This window comes from Gekko japonicus, unplaced genomic scaffold (genome assembly GCF_001447785.1).
Source record: "Gekko japonicus isolate JY-2015 unplaced genomic scaffold, Gekko_japonicus_V1.1 scaffold567, whole genome shotgun sequence".
Taxonomy (NCBI): domain Eukaryota; kingdom Metazoa; phylum Chordata; class Lepidosauria; order Squamata; family Gekkonidae; genus Gekko; species Gekko japonicus.
The window spans coordinates 324,596-348,905 of record NW_015174858.1 but is presented as its reverse complement, the minus strand read 5'-3'; the positions used below and the strand labels follow the sequence as shown (position 1 = coordinate 348,905).

The following is a 24,310-nucleotide window of genomic DNA, read 5'->3' as shown; positions in this document are numbered from 1 at the left end:
TGAGTAAACATGCACAGGATTGAATGCCTTAGGCTTGTAGATGCAAAATAATGGACTTTGAATTATACAAAAAATAGTCAAAGAGTGCTTTATTTGGCAGTGCCTTAACATATCTGCTATTTAGCTATGATATCCGGGGGGGGGGATTCCAGACTGCCCATGCACTTAAAAGTGCTTTGCCCCCTTCCTCTTCCCAAGCAATGAAGGCAAAAGAGGTTGTTTTTACATAAAGTGGTGGCAAGAAATCTGTCAAAAACAAAGTGCATGTGGTGGGGAGAAGCACTGAGATGGACTAATAATGTATTTTCCCCATGTTCCATCCATAATTATAATTACAGAGCATCCAGGATTCTCTGAAATATGAAAATGCAATCAGGCAGAGTACTTCAGATTAGCATTTAAAGACCACAGATAAAAAAAGCTGCTTCTTCTCCTCTCCCCACCCGCCTTTTTTTTTCCTGCTGAATATGTCTAGAATGTTTTTTATTAAACCTCCAAGCAATTCCAGATTCCATTACGAGAGTGTCTCCTGATGTGCTGTTAGTTTGTTTTCTGATGGGTTTTTTCTCTCCAAATGAGTATCACATTTTTGGCAAAAGACGTTCTGGATTGACTGAACCGGCTACTTTACTGGACTCATTCTCATTTGTTTGCAAAGGAAACATGCAAGTCTTCCCATTTTCTGTCCCAAAGCTTCCTGCTGGCTTTACAGAATGTTTAATTACAGGGTAGATACTTAGTCTCCTTTCCATAAGTGTATCTTGATTGTCCAGTTAAAAAAAACAAATTGAAGAGTTGCTGTTTAGTCTAAGACTGAAATTCACCTATGCTGTTTTCCACCCTTCTCCCACTAGTGGTGTTCCTACGTGGGGGAAAAGGGGTAAGGCAGTTTTAAATGTACTTGTATCGGAATTAAATTTATATTCATACAGGAAGGCTGATTCCCAGTTGCAGTTCACCTGCCCTGTGCTTTGCAATACATGTGGCATTTCAGTCTAGGAGTGGTTCCAGACATCTGCATCCCCAGTGATAGCAATCAGCACAATTCACATCCCCTTTTTGTCACCCACAAAAAGCATTACAATAGCTGGAACTTCTTGATGGGTAGCTGGGTTAGTCTGCAGCAGCAGAATAAAACAGTGGCCCAGAGGCACCTTAAGAACTAACAACCTTTATTCCGGCATAAGCTTACATGGATCAGAGCTCACTTTATCAGATGCACATAGTAACTGGAGAAAGCCAATGGAGTGGATCCAACCATCCACCAAGCCCTTCCTCCAAGCCTAAGGAAACTTCTTTCAATTTAGGAGGCTCTTCTGTCAATGGAAAACCCACTTAAATTGGATGAGGGCTCTTTAAATTATTTATTTATTAGACTTTTATCCCGCCCTCCTGGGTGTAGCCGGCTCAGGGCGGCTTACAATCAGGTAAAATCCAAATACATAAATAACAGCAATAATATTAACATTAAAATACCATTAAAACCATAGCAATAAAGTGCTACTCTTACCCGTTAATGCTGATTGGTCTTCCAATGTCAAAAACCAGCTTCAGATGTCATAAAGGGCAGTCTCAGATGTCATTAAAAAGTTGGCATGGGCAGAAATTAGGGTCCAGTGGGTCAGGGCTCTTCAGTTACCATTACCAATGGCAATGGTGGCTTCAAACTTTTCTTAGTGGAGTGGTAGGGTGGAGTAGGGAGAGGATCTACCACCACATCTGCAAGCACCTAATCCCAGGAACTCAGTGCATTTACTCTTGCAGTTGATGATGTAGCCAGTTTAGATTGAGTCGAGCATGCACTGTTCCTGGCATGCTCGTGTATTTGAGGGCTGTGCAGAGGGATATCCCAGATATCTGCCAAGATACTCCAAGATTGTTGAGTGCTGTAAGGCTGATTCACACTTACATGTTCATGTTCATTGCTGAATATCTTGTCGCATAGTGACTTATCATTCCCCACTTGTCTCAATTGAAAACAACATCTTTCAGGTGACATAGGGGTGATATCCAGGCTCCAGCCATGGTGTGTGCTCTGTGACAGCTGTTTCATATGAGCAAGCCATCACCAATCTAGCTCATCCTCTGATCTTCCTTGTCTCATGTTGACCGTCTGATACCTGGGAAGTGTGGAAGGTGGATCATCATTCAAAAACAGTCCGTTCTTAAATAGACTGAAGAAGACAAGCAAGGATTGGCAGATTTGTCCATGATGTCATAAAATTTTTCCCACTCAGTAGGAAGCCCTCCCCCCCTAATTGCTCCCCAACAACAAGCTCAATATGGGGAGAGGCTGTGGCTCAGTTGCAGCAGGGCATCTGTGGCTCAGTGGCAGAGGGGCTGTGAAATCTCCAGTCAGAAGGACTAGGAATCTCCAGTCAAAAGGACTAGGCAGTAGGTGATGTGAGAGACCTGAGACCCTGGAGAGCTCATTCCAGTCTGAGTAGAGGATACTGACCTTGATGGACCAATGGTCTGATTCAGTGTAAGGCAGCTTCCTGTGGGTTCATCTCCTCTGCATGTAGCATCTGGTATCTCCTATTAAAAGGATCAGGTAGTAGGTGATGTGAAAGGCCTTTACCTGAGACCCTGGAGAACCGTAGCCAGCTTGCCTAGAAAATACTGACTTTGGCTGCATCTACACATTGGTGAATGTTATGCTGTCATTGCCCTAAGTATAAATGATAATTTACAACTGGATTTTCTTGCGTTGATAAGGCAATCCATTGGCATACGATTGCTGCAGTGTAACAATAGCACAGTATCCAGCGATGTGTGGATGCAGCAGATAGGCCAATGGTCTGATTCAGGATAAAGCAGCTTCATGTGTTCACACAGTGAACAGTTTGCTGGCTTTGTGGGCATCCAGGATCAGATACAGGCCCAATGCACATATTACAAGTCAAATTTGATCCATGTGAGCCATCGTTAATGCTGTAATAAATACTATGCTCACCTAATGTCATTTTGGCCACTTTGAAAACAACATTATTGGAATACATACCTGACCTTTGTTAGTAGCAGCCTTTTAGGATAGGCTTGTAGCTGACAAAGCAACCCTAGGATGACAGGTTTGCTGGATGTTGCTAGATGCGTAATGGCTCTTCAGCACAAATTGTTCTGTGTACCATTGGAGGTTATGCATACCTGTAAAAGTCTGGTAGGATTTCTTACGAAACAGCCTACAGAAAAGAGACCTTGGTCTATGGCCAGGGCAGAGTGTTGTACTGGCTAACCAAAGTTGCACCAGGAAGACACAATAACTGGATGACCTTGAGAGGAGAATACTTAGCATTATTTATTAATTTAATTTAGTATCTTTCCCAGGTATCTGTTTGCATAAAGCACTCCCAAGTGTTCAGTGCTGTCTTTCTGTAATTTCTGCCATAACCCTGTAAAGTGGATCAGTATTATTATCCCTACGTTGTACATGGGTAGCTGAGGATAAACAAAAGTAATTTGGCTGAGGTCATGTGGTGAGAGGCAAAGCTGGGACTGGCCTTGTGAGGTACGTGAGGCTGAGAGAGGTCTGAGAGACTGGCCCAAGGACACCCAGCAGGCTTCACATGGAGGAGTGGGGAATCAAACCCGGTTCTCCAGATTAGAGTCTGTTGCTCTGAACCACTTCAGGTCTGTCCATTCTCAACTATGTACTTTATTCTCAAGATTAAGTCTGGCTAAGGTTAACTTCTTCAGAGGACTGTATGGATCTATCCAAGAAAGGCAGAGGTCACATTTTCTGCTGATTTAGGAAATTTCTGTGCCACCTCTCCAGAGGTCCTCCTCAAGGCACCTTACAGAGTAAACCATGTAACACCATAAACGTTAACAATTGGTAAGCTAGTGAAGATTCAGCATTAAAAATGCAACCAAAGCATAAAAACGGAATAAAAGGTTGAGCAGCTTAAAACAAACCTCATAAAAGAGAAGCAGACTATAAAGACTACCTTAAAAGATCAAACCCTTGACTGAAAGCTTGGGTAGAAAGGAAAGTTTTGGCTTGGTCCATAATAGAGAATAAGCGCCAGGCAAGCTTCATTGGGAAGTGCATTCTATAGGGGAGTTTGTCACCTGCCTCACCTCTGAAGGCAGAGGCATAGAAAGTAGGGCTTGTGAGGAAGATCTTAGTTGTCTGGACAGTATGGGAAGAGATCACAGTAGTCCTTCAGATATCCCGGCCTCAAGCTATTCAGTACCAACACTTTGTGTTGTGTCCAGAAACAAATGGGTAGCCAGTACAGATCTTTCAGCACTAGGGATCCCCTCCACTTTAAACACAAACATGCATTGACAGGGAAGGCGTGGAAAGCCCACTTTATTGCCTTCCAAAATATGAATATGACAAGATAGTTAAGGTTATTCATTCATTGAGTATGACAAACTGCCCAGGATTGGGGCCAAATGCCAACTTCACCAGTGATTTATGGTCTGAGTAACTAGAGATAGCCATTTGCCACATAGAGACGACTTCTTCTAACCTCACTGTGAATGCTTACAAGGATGTGGGTCACCAATTGTTTGTAGCGTCCTGACATGTGGTGAGACATACCCTACCGTATCCACACCATTTCTGTCTGGTTTCTGGAATATAGTGAAATTTTCTTCACGACTTGGCTGGACTCTATAGAAAACTGGTTGCCCTGTGGTTTCTGTCACCTTGTGGGAAATTGCAGGCAACCACCAAATGGCCAATGGCTGTCTGTTGTCAGTGCAAGACATTGCAGAAGAAGGAAGAGAAATCAAGGGCATAAAATCACAACTCTTACTGCTAATTGCCGAAACATGACTGCCATTAAGAGGTCTCTAAACACATCTGGCTATTAATAATTGAGAAAAAGTAAAAAGGCAGCACAGCAAGCTTTCAGATCGGAGTATTTATGGTATATCAAAGACATGAGTGAGAGCCTGTTGCTTTGTAGCAATAGTAAAAGTAATTCATGAATCAGTGCCTGTAGTGAATCATGGGGGGGGGGGGGGAAGGGAGGAGGGCTGAATGAGCCTATAATTTACTAAGACCTGATGATTGGGTCATAAGTTTGACAGGATCCATCCTTGGAGGAGGAAGGTAGCCTGGTGGAGGTAATTGCTGGCAGCTGCAAGCCTCGGTTATCTCAAGGGAGTGGCAGTAGCCCAGATCAGGAGATGCTGGTTACCTTTCAGGAGGCACCAGAGTATCCTTGGACATGAGTTGACAAGCTGCCTCAGGAGAGGAACTGGATTCTGTGCTAGGGTGATTCGCTACTGAACTGTCTAAGAGGACTTTTCTATTTAGAATTGCCAACATAACTTTGCATTTTAAATGTTTTATTGCCAACTGCTCATAGGTTGGATGATTTCTGCACTGCATACATCCTGAGTGTTTGAATGTTTTTATTCAATTAAATGAAATAAGCTTTTTAAGGATATTTGCTGTGTGCTGAGAGTTTCCTGTCTGCTGGCTAGCTGCAATCTTATCTATTGAAGCGAACCCCAAGGTCAGTCGGACCTGACAGGGGGTGAACAAAAAAAGGTGCTATCTGAAATGCTCTGTAATTCATCTGTCCATAATTGCCAATCAGAGACCCAAACTTCCTGCCATCAATAGCAGAATACCAGCCAAACAGAATTTCTAAAAGAAGGAAGGACTAGTTATTCACAGTACTAGAACTGTAAGATTAATGTGGGTGGGATACAAATATTTTTCATACACTTGGAAAATATCTGGCTGAACTCTTCGCTTTAGGATATATATATCCTAGAAAAAAGCTGTAAAGTGGGCCTTTGAACTCAAACAATCCCATCCACTAATACAAACTGATGAGTCATGGAAGCAAAAAGTCTGTTTTATTTCTAAGATGTCATATACACACACACACCAATGTCAAGGTAACAGACTTACAGCCTGGGCTTAAACACCCCTGGACCTCCAGGCCCCAACAAATCCAATTTCCCTTCCATCCTTGAGCACTACCTCACCAAAAGGTGCTTCATATGTGAATCTGCTCAAGAACAGCCCCTGTCATCCATACTTCAGCATATCACAGCCAAAAATCATGTGCAAGCACTTTGCACTTAGAACGAATCCCACTCCTGCCTATACTTTTTAATCCCAGCCTTCCCCCAAGGTGCTAGTGGCAGCATAGCTGATTTTACCTCTCTGTTTTGTACTGAATAACCCTGGGAGGTAGGTATGTTAGACTGAGAGAGAGGGACTGGCCCAAGGTCACCCAGTGAGCAAATGGGTTGAGTGGAGATTTGAACCCACATTTTCCAGGTCCTAGCCAAACCCCCAGTCAGAGCAGGGCATCTCCCAACCCAAGCCCCTGTTGTTTGCTGCCACTCCAAGTGGTGGTGGTGGGATTCTAAAAACTTGCCAGCATCGTGACAGTGATCATGTCACTTGTGAGGGAAGACTGGAGGTAATAGTGGTGGCTCTAGGAATTGCCAGGAAGTCTATGGATTTATTATAGAATAGTGAATCATAGAAACCATAAAGTTTCCAGTGATTCCTAGAGCTACCACCATTGCTTCCAGGTTTTCCCGACAAGTAACATCATCATGCTTATGATGCCACTCCCACCAGTTGCCTGATGACCGCAGCATGTGGGTTCTCCATACTTGCCAACATTCAACAGATCTTATCCATAAGCTTGGTAACCTGAAAGGACAACAGTGTATATATTACTATCTGCCATAATTTCCTTGCAGTTATATTTACAGGGATCTTCATTGCTTTGACTTTGGCCTTTCAACTTGGACTAAGCCCCGACATAACCTGTACAGGGTCTCCCCGTCTCTGCTCAGCCAGAGTTTACTTTTTTATGGAGTATAGTTATTCATAATGATAAACTCCCTGGGTCCTGTTTCACTCTTTATGGCGCAATCCTAAGAAGAATTAAAGCAGGACCCAGACCTGAGAAGGTGTTCTGAACATGAACCTTAAAGCAAGGCCTATGAGTTTCTTCTACAGCCCAGTTCCTTCTCCCCCGAGAGTAGTGCCTGCAATGAAAGAAGTAGATAAAGTGAAACATTTCACCAAGTCAGACTTTCAAACTATAAGCACAATGGTGGCAGATGTGATCCCAGGGTGGGGTGAATCCAGAGAAGGGCCACATCAGGAGGTCAGCTCAGAACTTTCCTTTCATCATCTTGAATGTTGGTTTCTGTCTGGCCAATGTGTGTATGAGTTTCTGCAGCTCTGTTCCACAGCACAGGAGCAAGAATAAGGTCAAATTCATAGTTTAAAAATAAGATCAAAAGTGAAGCTTGAGGGCGCGATCCGTCTTTGGCATTGTTCCCTTTGAATGTCAGGGAACAATTTCCGCAACATCCCTTTCTTTCTTCATTAAATTTTTATGAACGTATTTCAGTCAAACAGTATAATAACGCTTGTAATCGTTAGCGATTTGAATCATCATTGTATTATTTATAAAGGATCAAACCATTTCATGCATGATGTGAATTGTTTGTATGTTTGCAAAGACATAATGGTCTCACTGAGTTCAGAGGGCCTTACTTTCTGGTAACTTCAGCATTATATTTTTCTGGGGTAAGGACAGCACTGCGAATTTTGTGTGAGTTATTGTAGGAGTATATAACTGTGGCTTTTAAACTGCTTCAACAAATCTGGAGTGCCTTAAAGCAATACCAGTGGATAAATGCCAGAGGGGTAAGTGCAGCTAAAATGACAATGGGTTTTATGGCACCTTAAAGACTTACAAATGTATTGTGACTTTCACAGTCTAGAGCCTACTTTACCAAATGCATGAAAAGCTACATTTGGCTGGCATAGATATATACATAACTCACTGTGTAAAGTACCATCAAGTCGCAGCTAACTTATGGTGACCCCATAGGGTTTTCAAGGCAACAGAGATGGTTCGCCATTGCCTTCCTCTGTGTAGTGACCCTGCAGTTCCTTGGTGGTCTCCCATCCAAATACTAACCAGGGTGAACCCTGCTTAGCTTCTGAGATCAGGCTAGCCTGGGCCATCTAGGTCACAATGTGTGTGTATGCACACTCTCTTTCTCTCTCTTTCATTGTTTACCTTGGCAGCCAGGAAAATATTAGCAAAAGCTGTATCTGAAGGGCAAAATGTTTTAACGTAAGTACTGTTAAATCTACTAATTTTAATTATTTATGATTTATGTTTTATCTTCTTGTGATCACTTGTAATGGCTTTTGGATGCATGCAATAAATGCTATTGTATTGTATCACAAACATAAGAACATAAGTGAAGCCAATGTTGGATCAGGCCAATGGCCCATCCAGTTCAACACAGTGGCCAAAACTACCAGGTGCCACCAGGAGGACACTAGAAGCCCTCCCACTGATGCCCCCCCAAGCACCAAGAATATAGAGTGTCACTTGCCCCAGACCGAGAGTTTCTATCTATACCTTGTGGCCAATAGCCACTGATGGACCTTTGCTCCTTATGTTTATCCAGTTTCCTCTTGAAACATACACACAGGACACCATGCATCTGATGGGCTTTAATTCACAAAAACATAGGCTACAATAAATGTGTCTTCAAGATGACACAAGCCTCTTGGTTGTTTTGGGGCACAAAAGTCTTTCCCAGCAATGGGCCGCCACTGGGAAATGTTGTCTGTTGTCTATTCACACAAGTTGATGGCCATGCCCAACAGGTCCACCTTGAGAGTGTATTCTAGAGCACTTCTCCACCCAGAATCATTTGTAACATGCAGGGGTTCATACTGACTGCATGAAGCTGTCATTTGTGGAGGCAGTCCAGTTGCTCTCTAGGGTCTCAGGCAGAGGTCTTTCACATCACATACGGCCTGATCCTTTTTACTGGAGATGCTGGGAGCTGAACCTCGGACTTTCTGCATCCTGATGTTCTACAACTCCACCGAGCCATGGTCCTTCCACTATTATTTGTTCCATGGCAAAGATTCTGGGGGTCCTTAACAGAGAACTCAATGAAGAAAGAATTCCCTGCATGCAGAAAGTTTGGAATGCATTAGTATATGTTATGTTCTACACCTTTCCCATGAAAAGTTTGGATTCCTGGTCAGTATTTATGTAGCCTAGACTTGCCCTTTGGGATGTTCTAGCAACAGAGAAAACAGTTACTGAATTTTCTAGCTCAAAGCAATGCAGGCCTGATCATCTCCCTTGTTCTATGCTCTCTCTGTCATTCACTAAGGATTAAGAGATGTTGTTTCCACTCCCACCTGGCTACCAATCCAATTACATTCAAAGCTGTTAGGGAATTTTCCCTTCAAGACACAATCCTTTTGTTAAGGGGCTATAGTGTATTTATTCTGTTGTGTCATTTAAAATAAGCTCAGGGTTTATATGTTTCTGTGGTTAGTGCTTTCTCCCCCCCCCCTCTGCTTTTTGCATATTCTTGAAGCAGCAGGTTGTAGGGCTTTGTTCAATCCCCCTTCCCCGCACTTTCCTGTACTGGCTGAGCTATGATCTGACAAGTCTTGGGTACATAAGAACAGATCAGACCAGTGTTCTGTCTAGTTCAGCACCCTGTCTCAGATAGTAGGGTTTGCCAGGTCCCCCCTGGACACTGGTGGGGGTAGGTTTGCCCGATGCAGGTTGGGGGAAACTCCTGGAGATTTGGGGGTGGAAACTGGGAGGGACAGGGAGTCCACTCTCCAAAGCATTCGTTTTCTCCAGGGGAACTGATCTCTGCAGTCTGGACATGAGCTGTAATTCCGGGGGATCCCTAGGTCCCTAAGCCAAACAGATGCCCTGAAGAGCTAACATACGGAGGCTTTCCCCTGATGTTGCCTCCCAGCACTGGGTTTCAGAAGTTCCCTGCCTCTGAACAATGAGGTTTCCTTTAGGCACCATGGCTAATAGCCCCTGATGGCCTTGTCTTCCATGAACTTGTCTAATTCCCTTTTAAAGCTATCCGTGGTTCAAACAGGACCAGAACTCCTTGGGTAACTTCAGGTGTGCCACTGTCTTTTCAGGTTCATTTCCCATACACCTTCAATTTGTATTAATAATACTGATCTGCCTTACATGGGTGTTGTAAAGATTACAGAAAGTAATATATGTATAGCAAAAGTGTGATATGATTATTATATTTTGGTGAACTAATTATTCATTTTGTTGCTGCTTGCTTCTGTGATGAATATGAATGTTGGGAGTTTTTTAGATATGAAATAGAAAAACCTAGTTGAATAATTTTTTTTAAAAACCCACCAGATTTCCCTGTACTTTATCTCATGGACATCAGCACTAAACTATCCTTGCAACATTAATTCAGTAATGTATTAATGTAGCATCAAATCCTTTATTTGGAGAACAAGAAAATAGGGTGCTAAAAGCTAGGAGACCATGTCAGAAACTCAATTAGCAGCCTGCTCTCTGCACACAGGCCCCACTGAGTTCAGTGGGACTCACACCCAAGTTACGTTTAGTGCAGTGGTTAAGTGCGCAGACTCTAATTTGGGAGAACTGGGTTTGATTCCCCACTCCTCCACTTGCAGCTGCTGGATAACCTTGGGCAAGCCATAGTTCTGTCATGAGCTGTTCTCTCAAGGACAGTTCTGGAAAGAGCTCTCTCAGCCCCACCTACCTCACAGGGTGTCTGTTGTGGGGAGAGGAAGAGAAAGGGGTTTTTAATCCACTCTGAGACTCCAAGTGAAGGGCAGGGTATAAATCCAATCTCTTCTTCTCTTTTTCTTCTTCTAAGTGTGTATAAAACTACATTGTGCTGCAGTCTGGTCTTGTTCACAGAAAACTCTGCATAGAACTGCAGTCTAAGACAGAAGGGGCACAACCTAGTAATGGAAAGGCTACTGACATACAATATATTGGAAAGCACAGTGGTATATCGTGCAATGTGTCAGACTGAAAACTACTGTGGTGTAGTAGACTGCAGGAGCTGGGATGCGGAGACCTGAGTCAGGATTCTTGCCTTCCTTATAGGCTTGTTGTTAGAAACCCATCCATGCTGCTTTTTGCTCTGTAACAAGGACTCACCACCATTCCATACAAACAACCCCACAGAGCTTTCTCCTTGACATGGGGTCTTTAGTTCACATAAACCCAAACAGCTTAAAAGTAAGGCCTTCACACAACCTATATAAAATTGCCACCTGCTTCCATTCACCCAGTCCTTCCTTGTTATGGAGTGTAATTATATATATTTATAAGCCCTCCAGGCCCTGTTTTGCTCCTCACAATGCAATCCTAAGCAGAGTTAACCACTCTGTGAAGTCCAGTGAAGCCAACATGTTTAGATAGTTATGACACTGTTTAAGACTGCACTAGTCAGACATACCAGTGCAGAGGTAATGAGAAAACATAACTTTTGGCTCTCTGTTCCCTGCCGTGCATCAGAATGACACCCAAATTACCTTCTTCGTTCATCCTTTCCTGCTGCAGCACATAAGGGCTTGTGCTGCTTTTGACAGCAATTAATTTTGATTGCAGCAAGACCACTTGAGGAACTCTTACTTAACAGTCCTCTGGATGTAGTGATAGCTCACACTGTGCCGAACAACCAGCCTTGATGTCCTTCTGGACCGGCTTGCAGTACTTCCAAAGGATTACCATTTCCTTGTGTGCTTTGCAGCTGATATTCTGGGGAATGGAAATTGGAGTACTGAATAGAAGTCCCCTTTAGGAACATGGTAAATTTATTCTCAAGGTTCAGGACCCTTGCATCTGTGTTCATTTTATTGGATTTGCTACTGTTCCAGCAATAATACAATAATACATCCACCATATGAAAAGCTAAAGACAATAGACAACAAATACATCCAACCTTAGAATGTAAGCAAATTACTTGAAAGATTAATAGCTAGCTGGCTGCCCCAGAAACACTCTACCAAAGGCCCACTGAAATAAAACTGCCTTAAGGAGAGGATGCCCTGTGCACTGCTTCTGGCAACCCATTGAACAAACATTTTGGGAAGGAGCTGTGACTCAGTCCATGCTTCACATACAGAAAGTCTCAAGTTCAAGCCCAGGGATCTCCAGTTAAAGGACTTTAGGTGGCAGGGGTTGGAAAGAGCCTGTCCTCCAGAGATCCTGAAGAGCCACTGTCAGTCATAGGAGGGCCAATAGTCTGGCAGTATAGAGTAGCTTCATTTGCTCAGCAAATGTAACAAACCTCACAGTTCCTCCAATGAAAGGGCATTTCATTGGTGGACAAGAGGCAGTGGTTTCCACTGATTCTATCCTCCAACTGCAGACCCCTATTTTGCCCTCTGTGTTGCTCTCAAGAATCCACTGATTCCTAGAAACAAGATTCCAGGGGGCTCGCCCTATTTTGCCCTCTGTGTTGCTCTCAAGGATCTGTCTGTGCTGCTCTCAAGAATCCAGGGGGCTCAAGTGAGCTGCCTCAGGAAGGGGAGAAGTCCTGCTCTGCAAAGGCTGTGGATAGTTGCATATGTGCCCAGTGTTGGTTGGGGAGGGGCTGTGGCTCATTGGTAGGGCAGCTACTTGGCACACAGAAGGTCCCAGTTTCATTCCCCGGCATTGCCAGTTAAGTGTCTGCCTGAGACCCTGGTGAGCCACTCCCAATCTGAGTGCAAAAAAATGACCTTGAAGGACCAATGGGTCTGATTCAGTATGCAGCAAAGGCAGACCCATGTGCTCGTGTAATAAGGGGATTCTGAGTCAACATAAAGTAAAAGGGCTTATTTTTTGGCTTACAAACATTTGGAAGGCTTAGTAGAATATATATTGGATGCAGATGATAACAAAATAGATTCATGACCCCCCCCCAAAAAAAAACACCCCTTATCCTTTTTCTTTCTATTCAAAATTTACAGATGGCATCTGCTCAAGACTCCAAGTATGGCCAGAAGGACACATCAGATCAGAATTTTGATTACATGTTCAAACTGCTCATCATTGGCAACAGCAGTGTTGGGAAGACCTCCTTCTTGTTTCGTTACGCTGACGATTCTTTTACATCAGCTTTCGTAAGCACCGTCGGGATTGATTTCAAAGTAAAAACAGTTTTCAAAAATGAAAAAAGAATTAAGCTACAGATCTGGGTAAGCTGGAAGTTTTTTTTTTTAAAAAAAAAAGATTCTTGCATAGTGATTATTGGATGATGAATCATCGTATTTAGAATTGCCGACTAAATAGGATGATTAACTAGATTGCTTTTCTTTTTTCTTTTCCTTTCCCTGCTGACATGGCTCGGTCTATATGGCATATATTCTAGATTAGAGAGTTTACATTTGGAGCAGGGAGCTGGTTTGTTTCTCTGCTGAAATGCTGGCATTATTATTGTTACTGCATTGTCCCATTCACACCACCCACATGGTATGAAAATGGCTTTTATTAGAAACCTTGGCCCTATTTTCCTGCCACCAAAAACCAGCAAGTATTTTGTAGCTTTTTTGAAATGTTAAATAGCAGTGTGCTGGACTCCCTGTTCTTTCTTGAATAGCTAGTCTGTAGCTGTAAGTCAGGGGACCAGTTTACCACTGTTCTTTGATAATGGTGGCTGGGTCATATGAGGCATTCATCAACTACTCTCATATGAGGAACAATGGCATACCTGCCCATCTTGTTTACCTGGCACACTTGCCCAGCTTCCACAAAGTGATATTTGAATTGAGCAGGAACATACAATCCAAAGCATGTACTCCCAGACTGTATGGTTAATTTCCTAGATAAAACCCAAGTACTGATCACATGACCTGAGCCTACATCCTTAAGACTGTATGCACACATTTCCAATATGTCTGTTGCTGCTTTATACTGAATCAGACTCTTGGTCCATCAAGGTCAGTATTGTCTACTCAGAGTAGTAGTGGCTCTCCAGGACATCAGAAACAGGTCTTTCACATCACCTGCCATTTGATCCTTTTAGCAGGAGATGCTGGGAATTGTGCCTGAGACCTTCTGCATGTCAGGTAGATGCTCGACCAGTGAGCCACTACCTCTTTCAGATATGAAAACCAATTAAAGTTGCCAGCCATTGTAGTTTTGGGGGGTGGAGACACAGTAAACTGATGTCAGACAATGCTGCAATGTCACTTCCAAGTACATACCAGTAACCAGAGTACGTACCTGGAAGTGACATCATGGCATTGAGTGATGCTCCAGGAATTTCTCAGATCTCTATTGCCCAATGCAGTAGGCTCCCTCTGCTCCACTGAGCAGCAGCAGGAACCCAAGGTCTAGCAGTGAGAGTTTGGGAAATGACATCACAGTTTTCCTGATGTTCTAGTAATCTCCCTAGTGTCTATAGTCTTTACCATGGAGATTGGGGGAATGATCCAGGTGACATCACAGCACCTGCAAAGCTCCCTCTCCCAAAGCCCCACCATCCCAAAGGTCCCAAAGGGTTGGCAACCCAACAAATGAACACACAAATGAAATTCCCAAAGCCCCACCATCCCAAAGGTCCCAGCATTGCCAGGCACAGGTGTGACAACCCAACAAATGAACACACAAGTGAAATGGCTTTGTAATGAATTAGATCATTGGCTATCAAAGTCAGTTTTATCTACTATAGCTAGTAGCAGCTCTCCAGGGTTTCAGACAGAGGCCTTTTGCATCACTTGCTACCTGATCCTTTTAACTGGAGAAGCCAGGGACTGAACATGGCAAAGAACATAAGACCAATGGCCCATCTAGTCCAGCATCCTGTCTCACACAGTGGCCAACCAGTTCCTCTGGAGGGCCAACAACAGGGCATAGAGGCCTCGGCCTTCCTCTGATGTTCTCTCCTGACTCTGGAATTCAGAGGCTTAGTGTGGAGGTTCCCCACAGTCACCATGGCTAGTAGCCATTGATAGACAGCCTACATGAATCTATCGAATCCCCTTTTAAAGCTGTTTATTCTTGTGGCCATCACTACATCCTCTGGCAGCAAATTCCACATGTTAATCACTCTCTGTGTAAAGTAGTATTTCCTTTTGTCAGTCCTGAACCTGCTGCTCATCAGTTTCACTGGATGCTGTTACACCTTTATATGAGTGTTCAGAGATAACTATGCTGAGAGAGCTGGTATACCCTCATTCTTTCCTTACTCACCACCTTATTCCTCTAGCTGCCTGGTTAAAATGTAAAAGCACTCTGCTTTTGGTGCCCCGTCATCTAAGGCTAGGTGGATGTCAACCTGGAAAAGGGCCTTCTTGGTTGTGGCTAGGGATGCCAGCCTCCGAGTGGGGCCTGGGGATCTCCTGGAATTATAGCTCATCTCCAGACTACAGAGATCAACAGGCACCTTGTGAGGTCGGTGGTGGTGAGAGAGTTCTGAGAGAACTATGACTGGCCTGAGGTCACCCAGTGGGCTTCATGCGGAGGAGTTGGGAATCGAACCCGGCTCTCCAGATTACAGTCTGCTATTCTTACCCACCACACCACACCACACCACACACTATACCACGTAGTGTCCCTGTATCAAATTGGCCCCATTTTTTACAACTGATCTTTTATTTACTTGACTGTCACAGTTAGGGTTGCCAAATCGGGCCGGGGGGTGGGGAATCCCCCGCTTCTGAGGCCCAATTTCTGGCGTGGAGGAATTCCGGCCCGGGGGGAACCCCACCCCCGAAGCTGCGTCACCAGAGGTGACGCAGCCACGTCGCCAACGTTGGGGGCGTGGCCGAGCTCGTCGGGGGGAAAACCATATGGTTTTCGCCCCGACGAGCTGGGCCACGCCCCCAACGTCAGCACGTCACACGTCACTTCCGGTGACATGCTGCCGGCGCGCACGCACACACGCACCCCAACGGAGCTCCCGGACCCCAGCTCGGCTCCCCCGCTGCAATGGGTGAGTCGAGTTGGCAACCCTAGTCACAGTATTTGTTTAACAAACCGATTCTTGGTACATATACAGTACTAGCCTAGGCAGAGTTTCTCTATAATAGCTCTACATAGGATTTCTCTTATGTTGAAGGCCTCTTTTGCTTACATCCAGTCTTTAGCTTACATCTGGTGCAACTTAGACCTGGGATGCACTTCCTTATTATGCCTGACTCAAACCCTGCCCTTGAGTCATCTTGAAGGCCCCAGGGAAGAGAGCACATGGGCTTCCTGCTGGTAGGTGGGACAGACAGGAGGAAGGGAGGGAGGAAGAGAGGGAGGGAGAGAGGGAGGAAGGAGACTTAGGAAATGCTTTGCTGATCCCTTCCCCTGTGTGTGGCCACACTAGTTTAGGCCTGGCTCACATCCCTAAGGGTCTTTTTTAAAAAAGCAAAACACAATTCTCTATACTTTTTTTCACTGTGAATACAGAGTTTTTACAAACTCTGAAGGTAATCTTTGCCATCCTTTCACTTTTTTCTTCATAGTGCCAGTTTTTAGCATTGTGTTTTGAGACCACTGACATTACCCTTTTAAAAGAAAGTCCACCCTTTTAAAAACAAACAATATTTCACATGAAAGTAACTTATGACTTTATAACATGGTGCTTGCTCTTCTACATGAAGCCCAGCTACTCCCTTAGAAATTGCAAGGATAACAAGCTGGTTCTTGTTGGTACTTCTTCGTTTTACCACCTTGTAAACTGTCTTCCTTTCCTGGGTATAAAAATGGTTCTAGTGGATAGCATCTAGAATGTACATAATTGATCAAGTCTCATCTTGCAAAGGAGGGTGGCAAAAACCAATTCAGAGCATGATGATATGTTATATTAACGTTTTAGAAGCTGAATTCTGTTTTGTCCCTATGGCCTGCCAAAGAAATGTACTAATCTGTATTCAGAGCTACTGTGATTATTAAATGCACAATCTGGAGCAAAAATCCTATTTCTTTGTAGTTAGCAAAGGGAAACCTGTTCATTTCTTGTGTAAACAGAGTAGGTGATTGCCTGTAACTGAGATTTGATATAGGTGACCAAATGACACCAATCTTTACATCACCACTTCTCCAGCTGGAACCTGCAACACCCTGGGGTTGCAACCTTCTTGGAGTGTGGTGTGGCTTAGTGCTGGAGCACCTGCTTTGTATGCAGAAGTTTCCTGGTTCAGTCTCCAGCATCTCCAGTTAATTGGTTTAGGGAGTAGGTTCTAAAAAGACCTAAATCTGAGACCCCAGAGAACCAGTGCCAGCCAGAGTAAACAGTGCTGATCTTGATAGACCAATGATCTGACTCAGGATAAGGTAGCTCCCCTCCCAACAGAGCAAATAAATGCCCCCTGCACTGTTTTGGGTCAAGAATATGGCACTGGTGGAAGGTAGGAGCCCTTACCCCTCGGTGCCACAGCCCTGATCAGATTCAGTTCCCCACGGCTATTCGAAACAGGAACAGGAAGTGGTGGCAGCTACAAGCATGGACGGCTTCAAAAGGGAATTAGATAGGCATATGGAGCAGAGGTCCATCAGTCGCTATTAGCCACAAGGTATAGATAGGGGCTCTGGGGCAAGTGATGCTCTGTCTTCTTGGTGCTTGGGGGGGCAACAGTGGGAGGGCTTCTAATGTCCTGGCCCCACTGGTGGACCTCCTGATGGCACCTGGTATTTTTGGCCACTGTGTGACAGAGTGTTGGACTAGATGGGCCTTTGGCCTGATCCAACATTAGCGTCTCTTATGTTCTTATGAAATTGAGTTGCCACCAGGAACTCGCAGCTGCAGTATGACTCCACATCCTCATGGCAAACCTGTGTTTTGGCCCTCAGACAGCACCCTAACAGCAGGAAGTCCTCCCCATCAGCACCCGTCCCTGGGAAGCCCTGGGTACAACCCCACAGTTCCCTACTGAAGATGACAGAGCAATCCTAAACAGGTCTACTCAGAAAGCGGCAACGGTATCACCTTAACAAAGGGATACATGTAGGTACCTTGCAGGTAGAGAGACCCTGAGACCAGCAATCCAAATGGTGACTTCTTGGTGTTAAAAGTATCACTGCTTCTAATAGTAAATTGGTTGGTCCCCTGTGGGCAGTGAAAGCTGGAAAAATAGGTCACGTGCATACAAGGTAAATATCTTCCTGTCTGAGAGATTCCCTGAGTGTGCAAAAATATGACTTTGCAAATTAATCAAAAGAAGAAGGAGAAACCCTTAAAAACCAGCCTGATGAGGACCTTGAGAGTAGCTGATAGATGAGGGGATGGGGAGAGGAGATCAATTTCCTCAACTTTGAAAATCCTGGAGGCAGCAATCTTGAGGAGTGCGCTAAGGTTTCCAAACTCTTCCCTATACCTGTAATTCTTCTCAGGCCTGTATCATGTGAAGTGCTGTAGATGAAGTGCTGCTACCATTTAATGGCACCCTGAAGTACCTGCTGCCTGAGATGAGCTGCCACATCTTGTCTAGTTAGAGGAGCAATCCAGGTTTTAAGGAAGGGCCCTGTAAGAGGGGGTACCTGCAGAAGTGGGATTAGGGTTGCCAACCCATAAAGTTGGGAGATTCTGGGAGATTTGGGGGAACAGAGCTTGGGGTAAACTGGGTTTGGGTAGAGAGCTGAGTGGCGTATAATGCCATAGGGTCCAATGTCCAAAGCCATCACTTTCTCCAGAAGAACTGATCTCTGTCTTTTGGAGATCAGCTGTAATTCCAGGAGATCCCAAAGCAATCTCAAGTAGGATACAGCTTTGGACATTATGGAGATGTACTTGTTCGACTGAGATCAGGGAGCCCGCAGTTCAAAATCCCATTCTTTCATGAAGTTCCTGGATCCCCTTTAGCCATTTATTCTCTCTTGGCCCAATCTACCTCACAGGTGTGTTCTGAGGATTAAATGGAGAAGGAGGAGGGAACCATATGTGCTACCCTGAGCTCCTTTGAGTAAGGGTGGGATAAGAGCCTGATAGAGAACAGTAGCTCATTGTTGAAGGCAATTGGAGGTAACCCTAAGGAATAGGAAGGCAGAAAAAGTGCCAACACAACAACACAATGTGTCAGGGGGGGTTGGGAAGGAATATTAGGGAGCGGGGAATGAGGTGGTTCACAGAGCACCTCCATGTATGGTTACCATACCAACCTCAGGTAGAGCCTGAAGTTCACCTAGAATTACTGCTGATGACTTCAGAGATCAGTTCCCCTGGAGGAGGAAGTGGCTGCTTCAGAGGGTGGACTCTATGTAAGGTTGTCAACTCCATTTGGGGAAATTCCCGGAGATTTGGAGGTAGATTTGGGGAAGGGTATGGTTTGGGGTGGTGAGGGATTTCAGCAGGGTACAATGCCATACAGTCTATCCTCCAAGGCTGCCATTTACTTCAGGGGATCTGGTTTTTGTAGTCTGAGCATCAGTTGTAATTCTGGGAAATCTCCAGGCCACACCTGGAGGTTGACAACCCTAACTCAGGACATCCCCACTGAGATCTCTACTCTCCCCTGTCACCACCCCCAAATCTCTAGGAATTTTGCAAGCTGGAGGTGACGGAGGCTGAAAAAGGGGAGAGGCTTTCTGGGAAGGAGCAGAGGAAATGGGGGTGGGATAAGACACCCCCTGTGAGTCCTTGTGGGTCCCCCACTTGTATATCATAAAAAGCCTTGCCGTTACAAAATGAATTACAGGTCTGCCTGCTCAATATTGTTGTCCACTCATTTAGAGATTTAGTGCTTTGCATTAAGTCATTTCTGTTGCACTTAAGCCAGCTGGAGTAAAATGGTATGACTGCTGGACCCCTGAGGCTACTAATGAAATAAGAGATGACTCTCGTGAAAGCTGTTCTGGTGAGCAGATTTTAAATAAACAGAACAGTCTTCCCTCCTCTCATAACCTTCAACAACAGCTATATTATCATAAGTGCATAGAAGATATACCTGTAGGACCATGCTGCACTCCGTTTATTGCTTTCATCTAGCTGCCCTTTGGAAGGAAGAGTATATGCCTGTACCATTCGTTTAATTTTTGCAGTTATCTTTCAAGAATGCACCAAGTACACAGTTGTGGATATGTTTGTAACATACTTAGCAATCATAAGCGGATCAACCCATAATCCTAATCAGGTTTATTCAATAGAGCTGATTTCCAAGAAAATGTCCTCAGGATTGCACTGATAGAATTACTGTCCATATATAGTTGTTGTTTAATTATCTGGTTTTCCACTGTTTGTAATGGCAGCTGGTGTGCAGGTATTCTCCTCTGGATTGCCAGTTTTGAGGTGGGGGCTGGAGTCCTCCCAGGATTACAACTGATCTCCAGACCACAGAGATCAGTCCCCTGGAGAAGGACGTGGTAGCTTTGGAGTGTGGAGTCTATGGCATCACATTGCCGCTGAGTTCTCTCCCCTCTCCAGATTCAACCTTCCCCAGGATTGACCCCCAAATCTCCAGAAATTCTCCAACCTGGAGTTTGCAACCCTCCTACTCTGCCTGCTTCATACAACATACGCTGTTACATCCAGGGCTTTTTTTGTAGAAAAAGCCCAGCAGAACTCATTAGCATAATAGGCCACACCCAACAGCAGGAACTCATTAGCATATTAGGGCACACCCCTGACAGCACAGCTCATTTGCATATTAGGCCACACCCCATGTTACCAGAAGTGTGGTCATCCAGCGACACCCACCTTTTGCTTCTTATTCTCTTTACCTTGTTTGTTGTCAAAACCCAGGGCTTTTTGCATGTTAGGCCACACACCCCTAATTGTAGCCAATCCAAATGAGTTTCTGCTGTTGGGTGTGGCCTATTATGCTAATGAGTTACTCTGCCTGCTTCATACAACATACGCTGTTACATCTGTTGGCAAGATGTGAGTCTGCTGCTTGCTTATATTGGGTTCAATCTGATGAGTCCCTTTAATGGTCTTCCTGTTAGACAGCAAAAGACACTCAGTGGAAAGGAGTCAACAGCTCTGCCTTGGCATAAGTGAGCCATTACCAGACCACTGACTTTTGAAACTCTGAAGATGGTATTGTTTGAAAGGCAGATGTGTACGACTCTGAAACTGCAGATATGTTTTAATATTCAAGTGTGTGAGCTTCTACTTGTTAGTAAAATGAACATACTGGAATCAAGGGTCACTGCTGTATAGGGGTTAGGGTGTTGGACCAGGACCTGGTTTCAGATCCGCATTCTACCATACAACTTTGTGATTTTGTAGCAGTCATTCATTTTCAACCTAACTCATCTCACAGGATTGTTGGGACAAAAAGGAGGGAGTGGGGACCATGTAAACTGCCCTGAACTGGAGAACAGGCAGGACAAAAATGATATTTTGATGGAATTGCTTAATGAGGTTTCATGCTTCTTGTCCCATAGTGGGTAGATGTAAGTAAAACACAGCTCCTTCATGGGTTTTTTTTTTACTGATGTCTGATGTGGCTGCCTCTATTATGTTCTGCTTATGAGGTTCTCAAGGACATCTGCCTGGCCACTGCTGAAGACAGTCTTTATCTAAATCACTTAGGCCTTGACCCTGAGGTTCTGGCACATTTATTTACTAAACTTATATCTTAGCGCTCTCTGTCTCTCTGTCCCTCTCTCTCTCAGTCCCAAATAGCTCTGCATATGCAGGGACCGTGATAGAATTCCTCATAACCACAGGCTTCCACAGCTATGTTTTGTGTCAGTGGTAGATCAGCAATAATATGGCATGCTGGAGCTTTTCTGGCATTGAAGAGAACTGTAAAGCCTCTTCTTACACAGAGGGTGTTTCCTATACTGGTGCCTCATGGTGATAATCTCTAAATGCTCATCTGTTCTCCTCCTCCTGTCTCTTGTTCTTTCTTCAATAAAATATGGTATAAATGCTCAGGTGGGAGAGAGACTTTGAACTTTAACCGAGGAAAGCACATATCAGAGTCTATATATAGCAGAAGATACCAAACTTCACTTGAAATGTGTACCATAAATTACATGAAACAAAGACTGTGTAAACCAGGGGCATTAGACTCTAAAGGTTATCAACACCTCAGTGGTCAATCCAGTCTTGTGTACAGTAAGCCCATTGAAGTCACACATGAAGCTGCCTTATCACTGAATCAGACCACCAGTCCATCAAGGTCAGTATCGTGTACTCAGACTGGCAGCAGCTCTCCAGGGTCTCAGCTACAGGCATTCCATACCACCTTATGTCTGGTTCTTTCAACTTCAGATGCCAGTAGGGCTGCCGGTCTCCAGGTGGTGGCTGGAGATCTCCCAGGATTACAACGGTTCTTCGGGATACAGAGATCAGTTCACCTGGAGAAAATGGCTGCTTTGGAGGGTGGCCTCTGTGGCATTATGACTCACTGAAGTCCCTCCCCTCCTAAGACCCTGCCCTCCCCAGGCTCTACCCCCGGAATCTCTAGGAATTTCCCAACCCAGACCTAGCAACCCCAGATGCCAGTGACTGAACCTGGGACCTGTGGCATTCAAGGCAGACGCTCTACCCCTGAGCCACAACCCCTCCCCCATGGGGAGGACTGGCCTGAAAGAGGTGTGAGACCTCCCCCAGATGTAGCCTTACAGGAATCCCTTGACACCTCCAGAAGCTGCAGCTCTTCAAACTTCTCTGAATTCAGGCCATAGGGTATGGTAGCAATCATGCTGGAGCTAAGTGGGTCTGGCTGTGGCCCTGGAGGTGAGTCTTCCTGAAAACCTCATACCAGATGTGTGCTGCCTTGAAGAAAGAAAGATAGGACAGAAATGTGCTAAAGGAAAAACACTTTAGGGCAGGGGTGTCAAACATGCAGCCCGGGGGCCAGATCAGGTCCCCGGAGGGCTTCTGTCAGGGCCACACTGGAACTGGCTTCTTCTTCCAGTTGTGCTGCTGCTGTGTCATTGTAGGTTTGCAGCTTACAGATACACACCTGAACAGCATACTCAAGCCTGCAACAGCACAGACATTTTGATGTAATAATTCAGAGCAAGAGGTGTCCATTATCAGACACTGATACATAAACAAAATATTGCAAGAGTGCTAATGTTTTAAGCATGTTTTTGTTTCAAATAAAAAAAAAACCTTTGTGTTTGTGTCCTTTATAAAGTTTATATCTCCACTACCTGGCATTACATTTTATGACACATGTGGCTCGACCCAACAAGGTCTCATTTATGTCAGATCTGGCCCTCTTAACAGATGAGTTCGACACCCCTACTTTAGGGATTAAGCATGCAAGCTGTTAAAAGGAGACATGTTGGGCATGTAGATGGTAGCCACTAACTATACCTTTGAATGGTTTTTATACCTATCTACTTCTTTTAAAAAGCAGCTTGGATGGTGTGGGAGGCACTTTCTGAAAGGCTAATTCCTGGGAGAGATGAACATAAATATTCAGCTTTGAAATCCCTCTCGTAGGGTAAAATATTTTGAATGTGAGGCAGTATATAAGCAAATGTGGTCTGTCCCCAGCATAAGGCATGTTAAATGTGGATATGATGTCCTGGAGATTGATAGGGTTGCCAAGTCATTTTTCTTCTGCGGCGGGGGGGCTCCCAGACGGTGTCTTCAAACATAGAGTTTTTCCCTCAAATGGCTGTGGCCCCGTCCCCAGCGTGCCCGGCGTCATCACATCACCTCCGGCTGATGTGCATGCCAAGGTGGGGTTTCCCCCGGGGCCCGATTCCGCGGCGGCGGAAATCAGGCCTCCAAAGCGGGGGGAAATCCGCCCCCTGGGGGGACTTGGCAGCCCTAGAGATTGATGTGGACTCCATTTTGCAGAATGTGTGAAACAGAAGTGTTCAGGGGGGCATTTTTGGTGGCAGAAAGTGTTGTCAAGTCACAGCTGACTTATGGTGACCCCACAGGGTTTTCAAGGCAAGAGACATTCAGAGATGGTTGGCCATTTCCTGCCTCCACGTCACGACCCTGGTATTCCTTGGTGGTCTCCCATCCAAATACTAGCCAGGGCTGACCATGCATACCTTCCAAGATCTGACAAGAACAGGCAATCCAGGGCTATCTAGGTCAGGTAGGGCATTTATACAAAGGCATTAAAACTGTAATATAATGGAACAGTACAGGAGGTCGCTTGTATAAGGAAATAGGATTGTAGTCTATTGCTATGTTTATTTTACTACTATGCCTTCTACCTTTCTGACAGGTAGGGTTGCCAAGTCCAAATTTACTTACCGCAGGGGAGTCCCGCGCTGTCCTGGGAGTCCGTCCGTGCACGCAAAGCACGTGCGCCGCCGCGATGACGCCACCCGGAAGTGACATCATCGCGTCGGCATGTTGGGGGCAGGGCCACTAGGATTCAAGGGAAAACCTAACCCTTCCCTCAGGGCCTGGGCTGAGAAAATAGCCATTATTACATATTATATTACTGACAGAGTGGGACTGTAAAAGCTACTCTGTAGAAAAGAATACATGCTGCCAGGGTTGCTCAGTTAGTGAAGGGACACACAAAAGCAGAATTAGAGGGAAAATCTTGCCCCTAAGGGAGGGGAAGTGGACAGGGTCTGTTATACCTGCCTTAGGCAAGTTTTTCTTTTTGTTTATCTGCATTGTTTTCCAAATAGGCTTGCCAGCTCTGGGTTGGGAAATACCTGGG

The 24,310-nt window shown here is 44.8% G+C and overlaps 1 protein-coding gene across 1 annotated transcript in view; it reads left to right on the top strand.

The window, feature by feature from the left end:
- The first annotated feature begins 12,751 nt into the window (after positions 1-12,751).
- The window catches only part of LOC107121670 (ras-related protein Rab-3C), a 167,054-nt gene continuing 155,495 nt past the window's right edge, over positions 12,752-24,310 (top strand). Inside the window, exon 1 of the mRNA XM_015424635.1 lies at positions 12,752-12,979. Within this exon, the coding sequence (XP_015280121.1) occupies positions 12,752-12,979 (228 nt within the window). The remainder of the gene's footprint in view (positions 12,980-24,310) is intronic.